Genomic DNA, 24539 nt, shown 5'->3' on the forward strand with positions numbered 1-24539 from the left:
AGCTGATGCTGCTGTGTGAGAAAAGAAAATCCAAAGCTGCAAAGACAGAATTACAATGGGAATGTGGAATGTAAGAAGCAAGAATATGGGAAAGCTCGACATAGTAAAAGATGAAATTAATCAACTACAGATAGACATCTTGGGCATCAGTGAATTAAAATGGACTGGAATGGGACACTTTCAGTCAGAAAATCATACTGTTTACTTCTCAGGACACAAGAAACAAAGAAGGAATGGTGTTGCTTTCATAGTCAGGAAGGATATAGCAATGACAGTACTTGAGTACAATGCAGTCAGTGACCGACTAATGTCAATTAGATTTCATGGACAACCCTTTAACATAACAGTTCTTCAAGTCTATGCCCCAATGACTGATGCAGAAAAAGAGGAAGTTGATGAGTTTTATGCTTAAGTCCAGTCTGAAACTGACAGAACATGCAAGCAAGATGTGATTCTGGTGGTTGGAGACTGGAATGCCAAAGTTGGAAAAGGTAAAGAAGAAAACACAGTTGGCCTATATGGCCTAGGAAACAGAAACAAAGCAGGAAAATGACTGATTAGTTTCCGCCAAACCAATGATCTCTTCATTGCTAACACATTCTTCAAACAACCAAAGCGGCACCTATACACATAGACATCACCAGATGAAGTACACAGAAATCAAATTGATTATGTTATTGGTGCAAGGAGGTGGAAGAGCTCAGTTATAACAGCAAAGACACGGCCAGGGGCTGACTGTGGAACCAATCACAAACTGCTCACGTGCAAGTTCCAAGTCAAGCTAAAGCGGAAAAACAAAGCTATCCAGCTTCCATGATATGATCTTGAGAATGTACCCACTGTTTTCAAGGAGAACATCAGGAACCGCTTTGAAGTTCTGAACCTCCTAGATAGGGAACCAGAGGAACTGTGGAATGAAATCAAAGAGGTTGTTAAGGACGAATGTGAAGAGAGACTCCCAAAGACCAAGAAACAGAAGAAAGCAAAATGGATGTTAGAACAGATGGTGGAAATTGCCTAGAAGAGGAGAGAAGCCAAAGATAAGAAAGATAAGAAGCTAAGAAAGACTGCCTTCAACTGCAGTCTTATCGCTCAGTGGCGTGCTGCCAGGGGATCGTATATGCTTTTTCTTTCTGACAATGCCCATTTCCTTTAGGTGTTTAGTTTTCTTTTTCAATTTCTTGGGCAGTGGGGCGGGCAGATTAGAAGCCTCCTGGCTCACAGTAATCTCCTCTCCTTTATCAATGGCCGTTAGGCCCAAGCTCGCTGTCCCTGCCACCGAGGGAACAATCGCGGCTTCTGTGAAGGGGCCCTCCGGAAGGGAACCCTTCAACATATCCCCCATATAATCAGGCTCCATACTGAGAATAAGAGAGACCTCAACAGAGGAAATCCCAAATTATTAAAATAAAAAAGGAGAAAGGCTGTGAAATTTTTCCTCACAGCAATACTCAAGCTCTGTCTGCGGAGCGAGACAGGACTGGAACTGGGGATGAGTGACAGCTGTCTGGATACATATGATCGACCTGAATTTTGATTGGTCCTGTCTCGGAGCATGCAGAGCTTGATAACCCATCACGTTAGGATGCCCTCCCCATACCAAGGAAAAAAGAGACTCCCAAAGACCAAGAAACAGAAGAAAGCAAAATGGATGTTAGAACAGATGGTGGAAATTGCCTAGAAGAGGAGAGAAGCCAAAGCTAAGAAAGATAAAGGCCTCAGGAAGGAACCTAAGCGGGAGTTTCAGAAAGCTTTTAGAAGAGAGATGGAGCAGTACTACAATGACATCTGTAAAGACCTTGAGGATAGAAATAGACATGGAAAACAAGGCAAGTTTTCCAAAAGATCTCTGAACTCAGAGGGAGGTTCCAACCTCGAATTGGTAGGTTAAGGGATGCCAAAGGACAGATAGTAACTGACTCAGAAGATCAAACACAGATGGGAGTATACTGAAAATCTGTACAGTCGGGACGTCAACATTCAAGATACTCTTCAATAACTTGAGAAGCAAATGTAAACTGGGAAGAGAAAGATACTCCTTCCTCATCTTTTTCCTCCCCAGATTCACTCTTGAAGCAGATGTTTGTTGTTCGCTTGCTGGGATCGATGGCTGTCAAATCTGATCACACTGTCGAGGTGATCTAGAAGATATTCCCTACTTGCAAGAACCTCTAGTATGGGAAGATGAAGTTAGATCAGCACTCTGGTCATTACCAAGTCGGAAGGCTACAGGAATTGATGGAATAGCTACAGAAATTACAGGCTCTAACCAAACTATGCCAGCCAATTTGGAGAACACCACAGTGGCCAGCAGATTGGAAGAGGTCAGTCTACATACCCATACCAAAGAAAGGATACTGAACAGATTGTGCAAACCATCGCACAATATCCTTAATTTCACATGTTAGCAAAATAATGCTCAGGATCATCCAACACAGATTTGAGCCCTACATGGAAGGGGAAATGCTAGATGTTCAAGCTGGTTTCAAAAAAGGCCGAGGAACAAGAGACATCATTGCTGATGCACACTGGATAATTGAGAAAGCCAAACAATACCAAAAAGAAGAAGTCTTTAAAAGAAGTCAATATGTGCTTTATTGACTACAGAAAAGCCTTTGATTGCATCGACCATGTCAAGCTGTGGAATATCCTTAGGAAAATGGGCATCCTAAAACACCTCATTGTTCTCATGAGAAATCTATACACAGGGCAGGAAACCACAGTCCAGACAGAACATGGTGAAACAGACTCGTTCCAAATCAGCAAATGAGTTAGACAAGGCTGTATACTTTCTCCCTCTTTATTTAATTTATATGCTGAACATATACTGAGAGAAGCTGGATTGGAAGAAGATGAGCGTGGTTTTAAAGTTGGAAAAAGAAACATCAATAACCTGCGCTACGCTGATGACACCACCCACTCTTATAGCTGAGAATGTGGATGATCTGCAAGCTGTAGTAATGAAAGTCAAGGAGGCGGAGCACAGTGGGAAAAAATGGGTCTACAACTAAATGTTAAGAAAACTAAACTAATGACAATGGGTCAGCAACCAGCCTCAGAATTGACAATGAAGACATTGAAGTGGTGGATAGCTTCTGCCTTTTAGGATCGACCGTCAACAGTAAAGGATCCAGCAGTTAAGAAATACGCTGCAGACTAGCACTTGGTAGGATTGCAACAAATGCCTTGGAGAGGATATTTAGATGCCATGACATGTCTATACCTACAAAGGTAAGAATCATTCAGACAATGGTTTTTCCCATGACACTCTATGGATGCGAAAGCTGGACTCTGAAGAAGCAAGATAGAAAAAGCATTGACGCTTTTGAACTTTGGTGCTGGAGAAGACTTTTGAGGATACCATGGACAGCCAGGAAAACAAACAAATGGATCATAGAACAAATCAATCCAGAATTTTCACTTGAGGCACAAATGACCAGGCTCAAACTATCATACTATGGACACATTATGTGAAGACCCAGCTCCCTTGAGAAGTCCATAATGCTGGGAAAAATTGAAGGAAAGAGAAGAAGAGGACGACCAGCAACAAGGAGGATGAACTCCATTACCACCGCAATGAATGCACCAGTGAGAGGCCTTAAAGCTGAAGACAGATCACTCTGGAGAGAATCTATGTAGTCGCTAAGAGTCGACACCGACTTGACAGCACTTAATGAATGAATGATTGATTGATTTAATCCAGTGGTGGCGAACCTTGGCACTCCAGCTGTTTTTGAACTACAACTCCCACCATCCCCAGCCACAGTCATTGTGGCTGGGGATGATGGGAGTTGTAGTTCAACAACAGCTGGAGTGCCATGTGCAGGAGGGATACACAGAATTTCATACTACTCTACAAATGAACAGGTTTGCTTTACATTATAGCATTTCAATTTGTTGAGTAGGAAGCTTTCTTGAAGAGCTGCTCCTAAATCAAGTAAGGTAGCCAATCTAAGTCCAAAATCCTGTTGTCAGACACTTATTACCTGTGTTGTCACAGAACAAGTACATATCAGAATCTAAACTGTCAAAAGTACATAAATGCAAAAATTATTATTGCCTACTGAATCCCATTAGAGGATCCCAAACCGAGTTCATTGTCATGCTGACAAGCATTAGCATAGCCCTGCCTAGTATTAAGGACTCAATGCATTTGGGCTTCAGTGCATTTGAGGCCACTTCATTTGCAATTGCTTTATCAAGTCACTACTGTTCATTCTGCAGGATCCCTGCAAGGTAGCATATCCTCTCTCACATATTAGATCACTCCCTTAAATAATGGCTTTCCTGAATAGAACCATATCATAAAGTAGATCAAATTAAAATGAAGACTATGCTTTGATGTCGGAAGTTCTAAGTTTTTAGAAATCTGCCTCATGTAAGAATCACAAACTATAATCCAATTTTAAAGTATTCGTCACACTCATTAAATGCATAGAAAGCCTGTTATTTTAAATGAAGTAATCTTATGCAAAAAAGATAAGATGTTCACTACAATTTTGCAGCCTCCTTTCTCAATAGGCTCTTCACACTAGACATGTACATTAGTATAAATATTAATCTCAGCAGGCATTTCAGTTCCATGTGCTCTGCAATGTCCCCCAGCTGTTTTTAAAATGCAGAATTCCTCAGAGTTATAGAAACAATTCATCTTAGAGATGGAACACCTTGACCAAGGTTGCTTGCTCATTTTCAGCACCAAGTACCTGAAGGCAGCCACTAACATGTAGGCTTGGTGTTAACCATAATTTGCATCACCTGTTTGTTTTTAATAAGGCAACTGCAGTTGTCAGTCATGTTCAGAAAACAATTGTACTGTTTCCCATACCATTTCAAAACAACAGTGGCAGGCATCAAAAGCAGCAGTCACAAGAACATGAAGCCAAGCCATTTTCCCTGCCTTTCCCTCCCTGTAGCAACCAAAGATGTGCAAGAGGCCTTTCCAAAAGGCTGAAGGACACTTGGCAATAGTGTCAGAGATGGTGTGGGTGGCTTCAGGAAGAGGGGGAAATGCCCAGAAACAGGGCCAAGGTATCTTCTGAGCATTCCTCCCCCTGCAGCTATATGTGCCACATCAGAGAAGGTTTCCTTGACCTTCAAGGATGACTTTCCAGGGTTTTTTGGCAGCTGTAGGAACAGGAGGGAAAACTGTTTGTGCTAGCACCATTGCATGAGCACCACTGTAGATATAAACCAAAGTTTTATGGTACTTTACCTTGAAGATTAACATGTTTATTGTAGCAAGAGCTTTTGTGGACTACACTCCATTTCATCAGATGTGTGAAGTTCCCAGTAGGTAGGTAGGTAGGTATTTATATGTATACACATATATACATATACACACACACACACACACACACACTTTATAAACAAATAGGTATTGCAAAAATAAAATGAGAACCGTGGAGTCAAATGCAAAAGGAATTCTAGTTGTGCAAGCTTAAAAGTATTCAAATTAAGCATGACAGTAACTTACTTTGCACTGCTAGGAAGCAAACTCTGCAATGTGATAATTTTTTTGCCTTGATTGAGCCTACAGTGATGGTATGAAGCTTTGTTATACATTCCAATTCAACTGATTCAAACTCTAATCTACCTTTATAACATTTGTTAAATAATTGTCACTTTAAGATCTGCAATGTCCTAGATAGATGTGTCTTCATCAGTTTGCAAATATTTCCAATTCCAAAATTGTTAATCAATTAAAAAAATCTTGACTTCCTAGAGAAATTATTAATATTTAAATTTTAAAATGAAATTATGAGATTTATTTACTTATTTTTATACCGCCCAAAACTTGTGTGTCTGGGTGGTTAAACCATGAACAATTCCATGAAAGAGTGGGCACAAATGGCAAACAACTAATATTGGAATTTGTATGTAAAGGCACAGTGGGGAAATGACTTGATTAGCAAGCCAGAGGTTGCTAGTTCAAATCCTTGCTGGTATGTTTCCCAGACTATGGGTATCACCTATATTGGGCAGCAGAGTACTAGGTAGATGCTGAAAAGCATCATCTCATACTGTTCAGGAGGAGGCAATGGTAAACCCCTACTGTATTCTACCCAAGCAACCACAGGGCCCTGTGTTTGCTATGAGTCAATGACTCCTCAATGGCACACTTTACCTTTATGTTATCATCCAGACATAAAAGTAGATCTATTAAACTTTAAGAATTGATATTTGTATGGAACATGTGAATAGGTCATGCAATGTGATAGCTGTTTTGAATGCTGTGCATGTGGTGCTTTTAAATCCAGTGAAAAATCAGAAAGTTCAAAGGCATATATCCAGATTCAGATAAGGAAACTCAAAACAGATGAATTTAATGTCTCAACTTACACACGAATCATGATAGTTTACTGAAAAAAATAAAAACAGTTTTCAGAAATCAGCTAATTCAACCTTGAGTTGGAGTTACAAAAATAATTGATAGTTCTGTTTTGTTGAAATGCAACTGTAATATGATAATTATACTAAGCTATCAAGTATATTATAGAACCAATATTCCAAATATGTTATTTTTTCTATAATTCAAATAACTTACACATTTCACTGTATCTGAAATACATTCATGTTATGCCAGTTATGCACATTCTTATACTATTTGTATTGCTTAGCTCTTGTTAATTTTTGCTGTTATTGTCCATACTGCCAAGAAAATATAAGCATATAGGACCAGCAGAAACCAAAGGAAAACTGTCCTTCAGCAAAAAGCTCAGAGACTAAAGTGGAATCAGAAAAGCAAAAAGATGACCAAAGAATGAAGAGACACAGAATGAGGTAGCAGAATTTGTTAACACTATTAGCAGTATCAACACTTTCAGAAGATCACTCTGGTAATTCACCAGCAAAAGTCTATGTATTTGCCCAGTCACTGGATAAAGCAAACAATTTACCAACAAAGCACTCCTGAAAGGCCCATGAAACCAAGTTAGTGTAGGTAAGAGGCTGGGAGACAAATTTTACCCAGCAGGATCAATCTAATCAAGCCAGGCCTCACAGAAACAGATTAGGCTGTTATTCATTTTACTGCAATGTGTGTCACCTCAGCTACCAGGTCATAAGGACTATGCGACTACAACATCACCAGCTGGAAGCAACGAGAAGGCAGAGAAGTACACTGATGGGAATTTTGTTGTTGTTCAATATGAAGATAATTATTTCTGAGCATTGAACAGATATTTGCTGGATATGATGCTAAAAGTTAGTGTGCCCAGTATCATGACGACTGGCATTGACCAAGCAGGAAGGACTATATCTGGTACAAAGAATCCACAATAATGAAGCAGATTGCAACTAAAGTAAAGTTGTGCTGTCAAGTCAGTGTTGACTCCTGGTGACCACAGAGCCCTGTGGTTGCCTTTACAGGAGGGGTTTACCATTGCCACCTCCCGTGCAGTTTAAGGTGATGCCTTTCAGCATCTTCCTGTATTGCTGCTACCCGATATAGGTGTTTCCCATAGTCTGGGAAACATACCAGGGGGGATTCGGACCAGCAACCTCTGGCTTGCTAGTCAAGTCATTTCCCCGCTGCACCGCACTACTGAGCCAATAAATGCAAGAAGCATTTTCAATTTTACCTGTGTAACTGGGTCTGCAGGACAGGATGAGAAACCATAGACTGGGTCATCACATAAATAGTAAATGGTGCAATGGCAAAGGTTGGAGGAGCAGAATTCTGATTAACCCCAAGAGTTGGTTTCAGATGAACAGTTATTTGGTGGGACAATTCAAACTATTACTTCATCAGCAACATGTTCTGTTTGAAGATACTTTCCCCACTTATAAATATCACTACATTCAGAAGCAAACTAAAATACTATTTCATTTTTCTTTGTCACTTCTATATCAGCTACACAAAAGAAACATTAATTTAAAAATCAGATTCAAGGAATAATTTAATACATTTGTGTTTTATTACATTATTTCATTACACTTTGTTAAATTAAACACTGTTTCAGAAGAAGGCTCAACCCTGACCTGTAACACAAAAAAGCTATTTTCTCTCTGCTCTGAATGTTATGTTAGTTATGATGGAATTGTCTCAATTCTAGTTCTTGCCCTACAGAGATTTTTCAGCATTTTTGCTATTGAGGTTTTTCAATCTAGTTTCCACAACATAGTGAACTAAGAGCTGCTTCACCCTTTACTTGGCAGCCAGATTACACCAATATTCTACTGAGGTTTCCTCTAAAGAGAGAGCAAATACAAACAGTCAAGTAACATGTGCAATAATTATACACAGAGATTGTACTTCACCCTCCCTCCAGTGAACTCAGAATAGCAGATATACAGTTATCCCATTTCATCCCCAACAACTTCTAAAGTATTTTAGGCTAAAGAGCAATGACTAGCCTCAGGCCACTCGTGAGCATCATGGTAGAGTAGGCGTTTAAACCAGCTAACCCTCGTTCAAGTCTAACACGCTATCCATTGCACCACATGAACTCTCAGCTGGCCACAGCTCCCTGAAACATGTTCCAAAACATACAATCAACATCTTTCCTTTTGGTACCTCTACAGGTTTACCTCAAGGAACAGTGGTGCAACCCATTCTGTGATACAGAGCAGGAAGCAGCTCCAAGAAGTACATTAGAACAGAATTTGGGACTGCCAGACTCCAAGATTCTGTAGGGCAGAACTGTAACCCAAGAAGCATGTGTTGCCCAATCCAGATTACCATGAGTTGTTTTTTTAAAACCTATTTCTCACCACATGACTTTTTAAAAATAATTTGTGCTCTTTAGAAACCCAAGTAATTTTCAGAGTTAAGATCACCTTACTGTATGCATGCATTCATTCTTTCAAAGTTGCTTTGCTTGGCAGCATGATTTAAACAAGTTTCAACATTGCTTGTCCTGGTCTGACCCTGCAATGTTGGTCCATTCAGTCTTGACCAACATGATGGATTTTGCTAATCCTCCTAAAGCGCTTCCCATTTGTGCATGTTGACTATATGGGCCAGTAACTTAGTTCTTCGTATGGACTGTGGAGTGTGCACCCTAGAACATGCCCCAGAATATTCTGCAACATAGCTACTACTACTCACATGTAGGCATTCCTTGACAGACAAGTAGATGAAGAAAGGGTTCATGGAAGTTATAAGCCTTGAAAGCCTCTGGTTCAGGCAGACGTTTCATGTAGAGAAGTAAAGGTAAAGTTGTGCCCTCAAGTCAGTATCGACTCCTGGCACCCACAAAGCCCTGTGATTTTATTTGGTAGAATACAGGAGGGGTTTACCAGTGCCTCCTCCCACGCAGTGTGAGATGATGCCTTTCAGCACCTTCCTATATCGCTGCTGCCTGATATAGGTGCTTACCAGCGGGGATTCAAACCAGCAAGCTCTTGCTTGCTAGGCAAGTCATTTCCCCGCTGCACCATTAGGTGACTGTTTCATGTAGTACTCAGTCTGAATATTATGGCTGCTGCAGTGGGGAAGCAACCTGCCAAGAGAGCAGGAGGCTGTTGGTTCAAATCCCGGCTGGTGTGTTTCCCAGAATATGGGAAACTCCTATATTGGGCAGCAGCAATATAGGAAGGTGCTGAAAGGCATCATCTCAAAGGGATGTACATGTAAGAGGTACGGACAGTGGATGGTTCCACTGGTTCAAAGGGGTGTGTGTGCTGCTTTAAGCATGGGGAAGGTTTTTTTTACCGCTCCTGCCGCTCTTCCCCCACCAGCACTCTGCTTTTCTAAAGTCCATTGGGGCAGAAGCATACCTCCCTGCCACCCCATTGTCCCCATTTACTGGAACTATCCAGAAGTATCTGGTGTGTTGGGTACACGCCCACAATGTGTGCGCTCCCATGCCAGGGCACACAGGTGCATCATATACTGATGCACACAGCACCAGCACACACAGGTGCATCAAATACCCTGTTCCGGTAAACAGGGGCAATGGGGCAGCAGGGAAGTGCGCTGCCGCCCCAATGGACTTCAGAAAACCCGAGCAGTGGCAGGGGAAGAGTGGTGGGAGGGGCAAGTGCACCCTCTCCTGCCCTTAAAGCTGCACCCCCCACCTTCAAACCACCCCTGCCCAGTTTTGTGCACATCCCTATCATCTCATATTGTGTAGGAGAAGGCAATGGTAAACCACTCCTGTATTCTACCAAGAAAGCCACATGGCTCTGTGGTCACTAGGCGTCGACAATGACTCAACGGCACAATTTTTCCTTTCCTTTAGGATGGAAGATCAAGTCTGTTTTCTTGGCCTTCAGGATTCCCTGACTTATATTCAAATGGCTCCTGGGACCTCTCCCTGACCTTGAGACTAAATACCACCCATTTTTAGAGACTCCACCACAGCACCTTCAGCTAGAACGCCTTAAGCAGGCTCTCTAGTGTACAATCGGCTGCCTTCAGCTACTGAGCATTTTCCACAAGTTTTTAGGAATCTCCTCATAAATGCTCCGTTAATGGTATCTTTCCTTTCTTCTCTCTTAAAAAATGCATTTTAATATGTTATTAGTTTACGTAGGCACCAAGGGCACAGAATGCATTTTGTTTTGTAAAGCTTTCCAAGCACCAGCTGGCAGCTGGGGGTGCACTAATTATTATATTACTTCCAGCTCCAGAGCATAACCATAGTAAGCCTAAGCCACTAAATGCAAGCTCCATTCGCCATTTATGAAAGCAGCATGTCAGCTTTACCCTAAGTGTTAAAACATGACTTCATCTACAATTAGTAGGGACCCTTGTGTCATCTTTTAAGATTCTGTAACCCTGAAGGACAGCTGCATACTCAACAGATCTCCAAATGTCTTTAGTTTAATAACCTGTCCCTGATACCTCTATCTTTACTGCCAGATCTATTGCATTCTTCATTAGTGTTTTTATCACGAACTAGTCTGACTTGCACACTTTTTGCTATTTCTTTCAGGTGGCTTTGGGGATGAGAAAATTAAAAAACAACCACCAACAAGACACTTAGCAATCTTAGCAATAGTGTTTGCTTGGAGAAGGTCCTTATGTACCCTAAGGCACTGTACCTTTGTGCACCTGAAAGGCTAATGCAAGAAGCCCTGGACCAAAAATGGGAGCCTGTACTGCAGCTCTCCCTATCCTACACCAGTGTCAATCTTCTAGAAGTTGGAGCAACACTGGGTTCCAAGATGCTGGCTAATATCTATAGACAACCCCAGTTTTGGAGCTAGTGATCTGTCACCCAATATCCAAAGACAATTTTAAAAACACATACCTTTTCATTGTTTTAATTACTTGCTATTTGTACTGATTTTATAGAAGTCATCTGGTAGCCTGAATAGCAGGGTAACAATGCTTAAAACAAAGTTAGAGATTCATCATTCAGACCATGTAGCTTAACGTGGTCTTAAAAGCAACAGTGTGAACAACAATGATTTGCCTGATCAATTGCAGATTCATTAGTCCAGTGATTTAAACATAGTTCACTAAGTTCAAGCACACTATTCAGATACACTTGCTATTCTCAGACCACAATATTTTCTTACTTTGTGGCCACACCATGGGAGAATAACTGAAAAGGTCTCCACTGAAATGGTCACACAACCCAGCAAAGCTCTGCATGCACTTGGGATAAACTCTGCACACTGCAGTAGTTTATCTGAAGCTTCCTCTTCAAGTTCCTGGACTACTCAAGAACCAAGCAACTTTTTTAAAAAATACAACATCGTAAAAACCACCTTGCAGAGTTATTTGCAAAAGTGGATGGGTCCCTGGTCCTTTAAAGATAAAGTGTGCTGTCAAGTGGATTCTGACTCCTGGCACCCACAGAGCCCTGTGGTTGTCTTTTGTAGAATACAGGAGGGGTTTACCATTGCCTCTTCCTATGCAGTATGAGATGATGCCTTTCAGCATCTTCCTATATCGCTGCTGCCCGATATAGTACCAGCGCGGATTTGAACCAGCAACCTTCTGCTTGTTAGTCAAGCATTTCCCCGCTGCACCAGTTAAGGTGACCCCTGGTCCTTTAGAACAATCTAAAACCAACAACTGGGAGACAAGAGTAAAAAGGGATGTCTAAGAAGCTGCCTTATACCAAGTCAGATCCTTGGTCCATCTTGCTCAGTATTGTCTGCACTGACTGGCAGCAGCTCTTCAAGGTTTCAAGCAGGAGTCTCTCCCAGCCCTACCTGGAGATGACTCAACTAAAAAGTCACAGCCTCTTCAACATGCAGTCAATATTTCAAGCATTTTCCTCTGTAGCCTTAGGGGCACCTGAAATGCTCCTGAGGCTAGAGAGATGACTGGTGCTAACAAGACCAGTTAAGGAGCCAATATAGTAGCCCAAACCTAAAATCAAGATTTTAAAAATTTAAAAATAAAGTTTGACAATTTTAGAGAATTATGCCAGACACTTTTCAGAAGCAGACAGTTTTCATACCAATTCGTTTTAAAAGATTATTCTTTAAGAGATTCTTATCCCATCTCTCCACTATAAATACCTATATGTTTATGTAAACATACATATTATACAGGTGAAACTCGGAAAATTAGAATATCGTGCAAAAGTCCATTAATTTCAGTAATGCAAATTAAAAGGTGAAACTGATATATGAGACAGACGCATTACATGCAAAGCGAGATAAGTCAAGCCTTAATTTGTTATCATTGTGATGATCATGGCGTACAGCTCATGAAAACCCCAAATCCACAATCTCAGAAAATTAGAATATTACATGGAACCAAAAAGACAAGGATTGTAGAATAGAACAATATCGGACCTCTGAAAAGTATACAGTGTACTGTGTTTGATTGGCCAGCAAACTCGCCTGACCTGACCCCATAGAGAATCTATGGGGCATTGCCAAGAGAAGGATGAGAGACATGAGACCAAGCAATGCAGAAGAGCTGAAGGCCGCTAATGAAGCATCCTGGTCTTCCATAATACCTCATCAGTGCCACAGGCTGATAGCATCCATGCCACGCCGCATTGAGGCAGTAATTGCTGCAAAAGGGGCCCAAACCAAGTACTGAATACATATGCATGCTTATACTTTTCAGAGGTCCGATATTGTTCTATTCTACAATCCTTGTCTTCTTGGTTCCATGTAATATTCTAATTTTCTGAGATTGTGGATTTGGGGTTTTCATGAGCTGTACGCCATGATCATCACAATTATAACAAATTAAGGCTTGACTTATCTCGCTTTGCATGTAATGCGTCTGTCTCATATATCAGTTTCACCTTTTAATTTGCATTACTGAAATTAATGGACTTTTGCACGATATTCTAATTTTCCGAGTTTTACCTGTATATGGTATAATACATAAACAAACATTACCCCAGCTGACTGGGCAAAGAGGCACCTTTTAAATGTGGTGATTCTCTTTATTTAGCAGGGGGGAAGTAACTGGCCCTATCCAACTACAGCACAGCATCCCCCCAGTGGCTGTTGCTGGTGTCTTTTTTGTTTTTAAAGATTCTGAGCCCTTTGGGGACAAGAAGCCATCTTATTTATTTTTATTTATTATTTCTCTATGTAAACTGCTTTGGAAAATCTTGTTGAAAAGTGGTATATAAATGTTGTTGTTGTTACCAAGTATAATGATGAAACCATCCATTCAACCATCCTCAAATAAAACAGCCATATCATTTTATGAGCTTATAAAGCTCAGTAGTATAGAATAAAAATCAGTAAAAACTATTGATATTAATTAAAAACTCAAGTGAATAAGAGACTGGCACCTGACCTAACTGATAGTGAAGGCACTGAGTGAACCTCCCTCAGAAGGTAATACCAAAGTCAGAATGTTACCTCTTAATAGACCCACTCTTCAGAGCATTCAGGGGTATTCAAAGAAGGGTCTCTGAAGACTGTTTTAATTGCCAGGTAGGTTCATATGGGGGAAATGTATTTCAAATACCCAAAGTGTCCCAGACTATTTAGGGTTTTATATTAGTACCAGAACTTTGAATTATGCCTGGAGACAAAATGAAAGCTAATGCATTTATCTTTCAATACTGAAGAGATGAGGTAACTGTGGTGAACTCTAGTTTACAGTCTGGAAGTTGTATTTTGAACCACGTGAAGTATTTAAAAACATCTGTGACAAAATCACATAGAACTTGTTATTTGTGTTACTAGTGCCTAACCTCTAAACACACTCTTGTGGATAATTTAGTTTACAGACAGATGAAATCACCTTTCCCATACACCTATATTTCTTCTCCTGCTTGGGTCCTAATACTAATCCAGGGACATGATTTCAACTGTTTAAATCACGACAATTATATCAACCATTTTATAAGCTAAAATACAAGGCATGTATAGATGTAGATGGGCTGTAGATCTGTAGATGAGTTGTAGATGTTAACTGAGAGTGAGCAAAGTGTTCAGTGCCATTATTGGATTTCTTTTTGCTCAACTACTGGCCCTTTAAGACAGATGAACAAGAAAGTAGTACAGCAGCTAACACAGCACTATGCAGGGCAGCTAGCTAAGAAACTGCAGCAGTGGAGATCCACATTAAATGGCTTCACATAACCAGAATAAGATTCCAGGATAGCAGTCCAATGGGCAAGCCAGTTAGGGTACAATTGCAGCTTATCTCTTGTCTGTTAACCAGGAAAGCAGGGCTGTCATTTAACTAGGAGTGACACCCTTAGATCTTAAGTATTAATATATCAGAACACTAACAGATAAAATTATACAAAATACAAGGACTGCTGTCTTCAGAGTTCATCCCACTCAGAGCACGCCACACCAGTTCACTGCAAGAGCCTCCATGTTACAACATATGCAATGGATTCAGTGCTATTCTTCACTCCCATGACTGCAACCTTGACTTAACTGGCAAGATATCCCAGAACAGTGTTTAAAAGCTGACAAGACAATATCTGTCTGAATGCAACATCACCTTGGATAGGGTAATGTGATAACTCTTCTTGGAATTCTAACCAGTCAGTGGTCAGACCAGGTCAAATACAATTTTTGAAATGGTGTTGAATTGTTTTCCTTTGTCCACATTTACAAAGAAATCGTGTTAAGTGACACCCATTACGGACAGCTTTTGTCAGTAACATCTAGCTTGGTTTCTTTTTTGGCAATGCTTCAACTGTTCAGTACCTCACCTTGCCACCTCACTTGAACAGCAACTTCCAGCATTTGAATCAAGCTCTCACTTCTTTTTTAAGACTACTGGTCAGGTGCTCAAGTATATAATTCCTGGGACAACTAGGCTAGAGACTAGAAGTCTCTCAAACCCTCAAATTGGCAAAAACAGCTCCACTGACTATCTTGGGAGGTCACAGGAACTTCTCAAAGATTGGAGCAAACTATCCACAGATCACTGATTCACAGTCACTGTGAGACAAACGTAGTCCCCAAACAAAACGTGATTAGGAAGGATTTCAGTTTCAGAGTGTTGGACATTAGTGCCACCAGTGTCTTGGTGGGAATACACAAGTTGCATTCCACAGCCCCCCACCCCACTGCCAAAAAAGCACCATATTCATTCTTTCCCTGCCCTTACCACAGGAAATACTACCAGTGCATCCAGACACACAATAATTACTATAAAACAACAAAGTAACTATTTCAGCCAAGCACGGTGAAATGCTTTAATTACGCTGAATGTAGGGTAGTTAGGCCCAGTACTCATACTACCCCCAGTGGTGCAGGAACCACTGTTTTGGCACTCCTCACACTCTAGATGCAATAAGATTAGCCCCAAACATGCAGGAGGAAACAACGCTTGCAGCTCTTTCCATGCCAACATTAATCCAGTTTTCTAAAGATTGACCCTGATGTGAGGAGAAGCCCACATCACAGACTTTGTAACTCAGCAATTTGTGAAGTTGCTCTGATATCATCAGAGTGACATAAGAAACCAGCCTTAGTTACCTCTCATTAGGCTTTTACCATTCACTCTTGGGGGCCTATTTATAAATTAAGCAACTTCAAGTAGTAAACCTTCTCCTGGATTGCTTTAGTTCAGGCTTTAAGGCTGTAGAGTTTGCATGTGTGAATGCTCTCTCACATGTGTACCCTTGCACATACCATCTTACAAAAGAGGCAAAGCTAAATCTTTCTCCCCGACATGCTAGTTTTGCACATGTGTGTGTTTTAAATAAGGGACGAACAGAAGACTATTCACAGACTACACCTCCCCCCGCCCCAAGTGGTACAGTCCAGGAAAAGCTTTACCACTGGATTCTACTAAATGTATCAGCTAAATGTATCAGAATACACTAGAGATTAACACCTTCTTCAATCATCTCACACACTTGTGAAGCCATTTCAGAAACAGTCATCTCAAAGCTTCCACGACACTGCCCGTGGAAATGCATCTTCACCTCAAAAATACAACTAGTGGTCTCCAGGCCCCCTTCCCCCAGAGTGCCTTCATGCAGGCCCCACATCCCCTCCCCCAAGTCCCCAACCATCACTCTCTGCTCCTCCCCCCCCACCTCCCCAGAGAGATCCACTCCCCACCACCCCGACCCTGCGTTTCCCCCTCTCGCAGTCTATAGCAGGCCCGAAGCCCACCCAGTTCCCAACGGACGGTGGGCAGATCCGGCCGGCCCACTCTGGCGCTCTCACCTTCTGTATCCGCTTCAGCGCCATGGGGAGCCGGGGATGCGGGCGGGCCGGTCTGGGGAAGCTGTGAGTGGGAGAAGAGGAGGAGACGACGACAACGGTGTGGGCTGCTCCAGGAGGGGGCCGGGCTCTCGCGGGGCGTGTTGAGGCCGGAGCTGAAGTACCGCTAGGCTCCCGATCGATAGGTCTTTTGTTTCCGCTTCTACTTATAGACTGAACACCCCGCTCCCCCGCCTCCCGCCTCCCGCGGTGCATTCTGGGACTTGTAGTCCCTAGGTGGCCACCATGGCAACGCAGCGCCCCCTGCAGCCCGGCTCAGGGACCACCAAGCCATCAACATGCTGGTGGCTCTTGTTTGGTTTCTCTAGAAATATGAGGTCATCATGGGTACCTACCTAGGGCTGTGGAATAACTGACCACCAAACAACCCGGGGAGGGGAGGGGAGGGGTTCGTATTTAGTACGCAAATTAGAGTTTTAGTTTTACATCTGGAGAAAGAAGGTAAACGCTGACTTGCCCACGCATAACACAGCAAAGGATAGGAATTTCAGAAAGGGTTCTTCACCATGCATAGGTAATCTGGTTGAAATGGCTTTGGATTTACGAGCGTGCTGCATACATTTTGTTCAGGTCACCTGAACAAAATGCAGGTCTAAGAACAATGGGCAGCACACCAAGAGACTAACTCATGACTAAGTCCCTTTGATATTAATGGCACTTAAATTATCCATAACTAATTTTCTCATTGATTTCAATCCTGCTAAGTCGTGATTAATTACACTGGATGTTGCCCAGATAGTATTAGTTTTTGGGCAGTGTCAGTGCCCAAAGTATGTATGTTTATCAGAGCATGTAGACCAGGCATGTAGTTAAGATAGAGGGGGCTTGTGTTCTCCCCTGTCCCCGGAAGGCGCCTTGCACATGCCAGTCGGCAGCCAGGCATGGCCGGCACCCAAAAGGGCTAGCCTGGTCCTCCTGAATTCATTTCCCAACCCACTTGCCAGCCAGGTGTTTTCTTTCTTCTTTCCTTCTTTCTCCTTTGAGAGAACGAAGAAGATAATGAGGGGTGAGGCAGGCAGCTCTCACGAGCTGGGCAGCTTGGGTTCTTTGAACCCGTGCTCCCAATTATAGCTCCACCCCTGAGTGTGATCCATTGTGTTCAGTGGGGCTTGCTCTCAAATAAGTGTGCATAGACTTGCAGCCTTAAAACTCTAGTCGCATTGTGGCCATGATAGTTTAAAACCCTTGTGTGAGAAGAACAGATGCCCATTATATTGTTTTGCTTAGATTTTGAGTTTACTCCAGTTCTGTCACCTGGGATTCAGCAATAACCATCAATTTCTGACCAAAAGAAATCTAAACAACAACTATGCAGACATTTTGTCTGAAAGAATCCAAGCTGAAATCTAAAATGGGCATGTATGAGCCTATGTTACTTTGTAATGTGCTGAATACACTATATATATATATATTTTTTTTTTTTTGAGAAAGGCTTACAGTATGTGGAATTCAAGCTGGCAACATTTTTCAGCCAGCAATCTTATGGCTCATATGTCCCTCGGACTGCAGACACAGCCCTCTTTCAAGCAGCCAACCATCAAAGCAACAGCACCGGAGCAAAAACTACTCCTTTGTGCTCCACATTAATATAAAGCAGCTACTACTACGGGGTGTTCACAGAACTGGTTCTGGTGAATCAGTTCAGTTCAAATTTGAACCAAATTCAAACTGAACCACCGGTCCATGAACTGGTTTGGTTGAACTGGCTGGTGGTCTGGTCCATTCGGTCGAACTGATTCATCCAGGTTCAAAGGGCTCTGCTTGTAAAGGGCAATCCGGTGAGGATTCCCCATTACAAGCAAAGGGAAATCCTACCTTTAAAAGGATTCTAAGGGCAGACGGGGTGGGTGGGGGTGGCGGCGGCTAGAGGACACCTGGTGGTGGTGGCAGAGTGGTGACAGCCCGGTTCTGGCCTCCGAACATTTGCATGACCACAACCCTTTTAAATAACTCTTTTCAAGGTAGAAGAACCCTTAGAATCCTTTTAAAGGTAGGGTTCCCCTTTACAAGCAGAGCCCCTTGAACCAGGTCAAACCAGTGGTGGTCTGGGCCCAGACCACCCGGTCTGGGTGGACCGGGCCCAGTCCAGTTTGAAGTTGGACCAGCCGCCTTTTTTGAGCCTGGTCCAGTTCGAGTTCAATTTGAACTGGTTCGGCAGACCTCCAATTACTACCCATTAGTCCTATAATCACAGCCATAAATTATTTTATTTTTGGCATGCCGGAATTGCATTTTCCTTGATTCTGTTTGAGAATTATCTCATATTCTTGTCCTGTCTTCCTGATACCTGGCTCTTCTATATTGCATGTTGCAAGACCCTCAGATGTTTGTTGGGTCACCCTTTGGTACACATTTGGAGCTGATGAAATATTAAATGGCTACCTTGTAAATCTGTACCTGCCAAAAGATTTATTGAAAATATATAGTCTGAAACTTTGCTCATCCAAGTGAATTTGGCAAAATCAGTTTCTTGTTGAGCGGGGCGGGGGAGGGGGAGCACCCCCTGACAAGTAGTTTGCCCCCTCAGCTGCCCTCTATTTCTTTTTCAGAAATCTAATATGTGGGACACAGCTCACCCACCCATAAATGAACTTTACTCCTTCTGTGCCCCCCTCCTCAATTCCTCTCTCCCTGGTCTCACTGCTGCAGCATCCCCAGAAGGGTTATTATTCCATTAAAATACTGTGTAGTTGGCAATTTAAAATATTCTCTCAGAATTCCTTTGCTTGTATCTCCCAAGGCCATATGTATTCTGAACTAATCCCTGCCAGACTTGTCCACAGCAGCTCTTGGACCAACCGACTCTGCAGGGCCTTCTACTTTATCTATTACCTTCCATTTTTGCACACACAATAAATTTATTCTTAATGTTATCCATGAGTACCACTGGAGTCTTCCAGGGTCATGAATTGCAGGGGGTATCTATGGATTTATTTTTATGGAGAATTCCTCTGATAAGCAACCTAGATTTTAAAACACATCTTTGTAATCTCTTATCAGCATTCTACTGATCTTTAGGATATGCATCTATTCAAGCAACTCTCTGTACCAAATTATTAACCTGTGGACTGAGTAAAGCTTCTCCATCAAAACCTACCACCTGGAATTCCAACAGAGCTACCTTGTCTTTATACTTGCAATTTAGATTACATTTACTTGCAGTCCTTTCCCAAATATTAGTTTGGTATCTGAATGCAGAAAGAGTTTGCCTTGCAAGTTTCTGAAGATAATGCATTCTTTATACCCCGTGTTAATTTTAAAATTCATTTATGAGATCATTTTTCAGAAGAAGATCCACACATCACTTATCTTCCTGAGTAGAGGAAGAAATAATGTGGGATTTCATCTGTTCCTATAAATACAATTTTGCCTTGAGGTTTTCTTTCTTGTTTTACATATTTTAGCAAAATGATTTGTTACAACATATGGGACAAGACTTGTGTCTACTAAGGGATCTTGTCAGCTAGGGCTAACCTGTGCATAATGGTGGGATCAACAAGCTTTTAATGCAATCTATTCAACATTTTAAAAAAAGCAATCATACAATCTCACTGGGGAAATTAGTAAAGTAAATCTCTGGTTGTGATACTGGCAAGCAAATAGTTAATTTGGGAAATCTGACAGACTAAACTCACTTGCAAAAGCATTAACACAGAAAAGCAATGCATTCAATAATAACCATTGAAATAAATGGGGTGACCATAGAGTTCTGGAAGGCACGACTCCTAATAAGTCCACTTGGTGTTAAAGCTACCGCTAGCTTTGCAAGGTTATGTGGCATGATTGGTCAGTGAGATAGGTGGAGAGTTGACAAGAAAACAGCAAATTGGGGAGACCAAGTGATGAGGAATGGAGCAGCTAGACAAAACAAGTAAATACACTGCAGCTGCACTCGAGGTAGAACAGGCAACTTAAATCTGAAGCAACTGCATGCTGGTTTGAAAGGGTGGTTAGAGAAAAGAGAACATGAGAGGGCAGTTTTCCTAGGTTGGTCACTATAATATAGGGTGTTTGCAAGGTAGTTCAGGGTAGAGATTTTTAGATAATGTAGTTCTACTTTGGGTTGGCTGGAGAACCTATTCATGATCTCTGCTATGCATTCTTGGGTAGAGCACATGGATTGGTTTTTGTTTACAAGGGCAAATATCCTTGAGACTCCTCTGAGTCTGAACACCAATGCTCTTGATCAGAGAAACGGATATAAGTGGTAAAAGATAGAGAAGGAGGAGAGAAAGAAATCCCTCTCCTAAAGTGGGTGATTACAAGGGCTTTATCTACCTGTCCTTTAGCTTTTCTGGGCTGGAATAACAAAGTTAGAGATCCGCTTGGTGAGAGGTGAGGCAGCTAGGTGAGTGGCTTGTGAGGCGCTGAGGAACACCAAATAGGGGATTAGCTAAAAAACAGTGCAATCAGCACTTTGGACCAGAGAGTCTCAGAACTGGGCATCTCTGGAACTCATCCACAAAATGTGCACTCTATCTGGACTTGGCAATGGGGTGGATGGTCAGGATAACAGGGTTGGCGCAGCCTTGATCCCCAGGAACAGTTTTGTGAAGATAGATCCATAGGTGAGGAATTGTACTGCACAAGGCAGAAACTGAATTTATTTAGGGCACCTGACTTTCAGAGCCAGGAATCAGTCAGGTATAGTTTGGCCCCAACATCCTATCTCACTATCCTGGAGGTGCCCTCACTTAGAAGAGCTTTTACCCTGGCAAGATGTAATGCCCTGTCTTCAGCCCTCTTAGAGGGCAGATATAGAGCGACTCCCTATGGGGAGAGGCTCTGCCCATTTTGGGAGGGTCAAGTGGAAATGATTGCCCATGTGCTCCTGGAATGTTTGTTCTATAGAGACCCGAGTTGAGATCTCATTTACACTTTGATGGTTAAATTCCCAGATCTTGATTCTCCTCAGATGGTTGGCAGGCTGTTGGAAGTAAGTAATTCCAGCACCACCAGACAGGTAGCTAAATTTTGTAGTGCAGCCCTCCGTTTGCGTAAGAGCTTAATAACAGGAAAATAGGTGATTGATTTAAGGCCAGAGCAACTTTTCCAGCTACAGTGTGGCTAACTGCAGGTGGGCATGCAGGTATTGGGATCATGTGTATAACATCAGTAAATCTAACAACAAAATTTTCCCTGAGCTCCTGAATTGTTTAACCCCTCTCAGATTCAGGAGTCAGGAAGGCAACTGTTCAAATTTTGATTTTATTTATTTATTTATTTTATTAAATTTATATACTGTACTGCCCTTCCCAAAAATGGCTCAGGGCGGTTCACAACATGATAAAAACAATTAAAACAAATTAACAATTAAAATCAAACTATTAAAACACAGTAAAACCAACAAAACAGCTAAAAGCCCTAAGACAGTATAAAATTAAAACTACACATTTAAAAAGCTGAATATTTGTATGTAATAATCTCATAAGTATGAAATACTGCTGTCTCCTATTTTTAGTTATGTATTTTTATTAGTTCCGGTGGGTCTACTTTCGGTACCTCAATCTATGTTCAAGAGGACTTTTTATAATTTATTTGGTTTTATTGTTTGCTGCATGTATTGCCTGAGCATAGATCTTTAAATGTGCTCTATGTTGCGATCTGTCAGTTTTGAGTCTAGTCTTTCTCCACTTGCACTCCAGTCACCTACCTTGCCGCTTCAGCCCCCATAGATTTTCCATATACCAGGGGGCCAATTTTGAAGAAGGTCAGAGGGGACGCTTAGGAGCAATCCTCTCTACTGCCCTGGTGAGCAAGTTATTCAAATTCTCAACCAGGGTAACATGATCACCAGCAAAACCAACATTAAATCTCTCCCAGGCTTCTTGGAATCCTACTGGATCCAATAACCTCTTTGGGTGGACCTTTCTAATAGGCCCCTCACCCCTGCGGAGGTAGGAAATGGTTGTAAGCCCAACTTTAACCCGATGGTGGTCCATCCATAACAATGGGAAGATCCCAGGAGTCCCCACCCACAGAACACCACCCTGATCAGAGTAAAAGACCAGATCAAGCGTGTGACCTGCAATGTGCGTTGGTCCGGAGACCACTTGGGATAGGCCCATAGTTGTCATGGCTGCTATGAACTCCTGAGTCACCCTGGACAGATTGGTCTCAAAATGAACACTGAAGTCCCCCAGCACCAAAAGTCTGTGAGACTCCAACACGAGTTCCGTGACCAAGTCCGTGAGCTCAATAAGCGATTCCGTTGGGCAGTGGGGCAATCAGTACATCAACAGAACTTCCAATCTATCCCTGGCCCCCAAACTTAACTGCAAACATTCAATATGGTCTCATACCCCAACAGGGACCCTGGTGAGGGAGATGTTATACTTATAAACCACAACCACTCCACCTCCCCGCCCACATCCCCTCACCTGCTCCTCTAGAGAATATCCTGGAGGAAGAAGCTGGACCAAACTGGACCACTAGCCTCCCCCAACTCAGTAATACATACCAGGTCGGCCCCATCATCCATAATAAAGTAATGGATTATTTCAGGTTTATTTTGGACCAACCTGGCATTGCAGAGAAGCAAAATAAGACTATGTGGGTTGTTGGTAGTGCTCCCCAATGTCAAAGAACTAGCAGGACAACCGGAAAGGGAAACAGCTATTAAGTTTCTGACTACCATTCTCCTGGAACAGCCTGCTGACCTGCCAGCAAGTCATTACTTCTTCTATTCCCCACCACCACCGGAATAGTTGCCTCACATTCAACGAAAACACCCGCTGTCTCCCCATCTCCAGATGAACCCAAACACATTGCAACAACTTCAATTCAATTCCAAAACAGCTTAAAACTAATTAAACAGAAGCTCCACTATTGAATACCTCCCTCTATACAAATATCTGGACAAAAGGTCTGGCCTTTGCCCCCATTTCCCCTGCAAAGGGGCAACCCCCTTTGGTGTCGGCCTCACTGGCACTGGCAGTGTGCCTATATAGGCTGAGCAGAAAGCTCAGCAGGTGGAACCAGAAAAACCTCTCCATAGCAGGTCCTGGGGGGCAGAGCAGATGGCAACCAAGGGAAACAGAAAAGAAGAAGCAGCCAGGCAGGTACCCAAGCCTCTCACCCTGAGATAGATGGTGTTCCTTTTCATCTTCTCTCCAGCAGCCTTCTGGGGAACTGAGACCACTGGCAGCGTTCCTATATAGGATGAGCAGCAAGCTTAGCAGGTGGAACCGGGAAAACTATCCAGTCACCCTTGCAGGCCCCAGTCCTGCAAAACCTCTCCACAGCCAGTCCTGGGGGGTGAGGCAGATGGCAACCAAGAGAGGCAGAAAAGAGAAGGCAGCCAGGCGGGCACCCCAACCTCTCACCCTGGGGCAGATGGTGTTCCTCTTCTTCTTCTTTTCTCCAGCAGGCTTCACACTTATTTGTCACTGAATGAAGTACTACATCGGAGGGGGGTGTTTTATTCCCTAAAATTAAGTGTATTTGACAAAAGAATGTAATACCTTCCACCTTGTTTCTATTCAGAGAGGAAAAGAAAGTAATATTAGTTTTACAAAGTGAGAATTCCTATCTGAGTGTCCCTGAGGGGCAATGATAAAAGTCCTGCACCCGAGTCTGTGGTTTTTGGGTGATCCAGATTGTCTAAGTTGCCTTGTGGGTAGAGATCACTCTAGGTGTGAGGCTCCATCTTCTAGATTTGATCTAATCATGAGGTGCTATTAGGAAACCATGTTCATGCCTGAGGGTAAATTGCTCCACTGAGGAATTCCTTTTCTAGGATGACCTTTAACTTTCTAGGGAAGGTATTTTAGCACATGCATATTGTTAGCATTGCCTTTAATTTCCTTTCCATGGTTTTCTCAAGTATCTGATTGCTCAAAGACATGTTTAGCCATTTTGTTATCAGTATCAAGAATAGGAAAAGGGCACAGGTGCCAACCTTCTCTCACATTCTATTGCAAAGTGTCATCCCACCCCCGCACGCTGGTATTACC

At 42.4% G+C, this 24539-nt stretch overlaps 1 protein-coding gene across 4 annotated transcripts in view; it reads right to left on the reverse strand.

Annotated features, from left to right (window-relative positions):
- The window catches only part of UBE2D1 (ubiquitin conjugating enzyme E2 D1), a 48382-nt gene extending 24430 nt beyond the window's left edge, over window positions 1-23952 (reverse strand). The window contains exons 1-2 of one of the 4 annotated variants that reach the window (XM_053305010.1): window positions 23910-23952; window positions 23663-23736 (exon numbers count right to left, since the gene is read on the reverse strand). In XM_053305010.1, the coding sequence (XP_053160985.1) occupies window positions 23663-23689 (27 nt within the window). In that variant the 5' untranslated portion in view covers window positions 23690-23736; window positions 23910-23952. Of the gene's footprint in view, window positions 1-16527; window positions 16746-23662; window positions 23737-23909 lie in introns of those variants that run through there. The other 3 variants (XM_053305012.1, XM_053305013.1, XM_053305011.1) reach the window with 3 other exon arrangements.
- Between the last annotated feature and the right edge of the window lie 587 nt (window positions 23953-24539).

Source organism: Hemicordylus capensis, chromosome 3 (assembly GCF_027244095.1).
Source record: "Hemicordylus capensis ecotype Gifberg chromosome 3, rHemCap1.1.pri, whole genome shotgun sequence".
NCBI lineage: Eukaryota > Metazoa > Chordata > Lepidosauria > Squamata > Cordylidae > Hemicordylus > Hemicordylus capensis.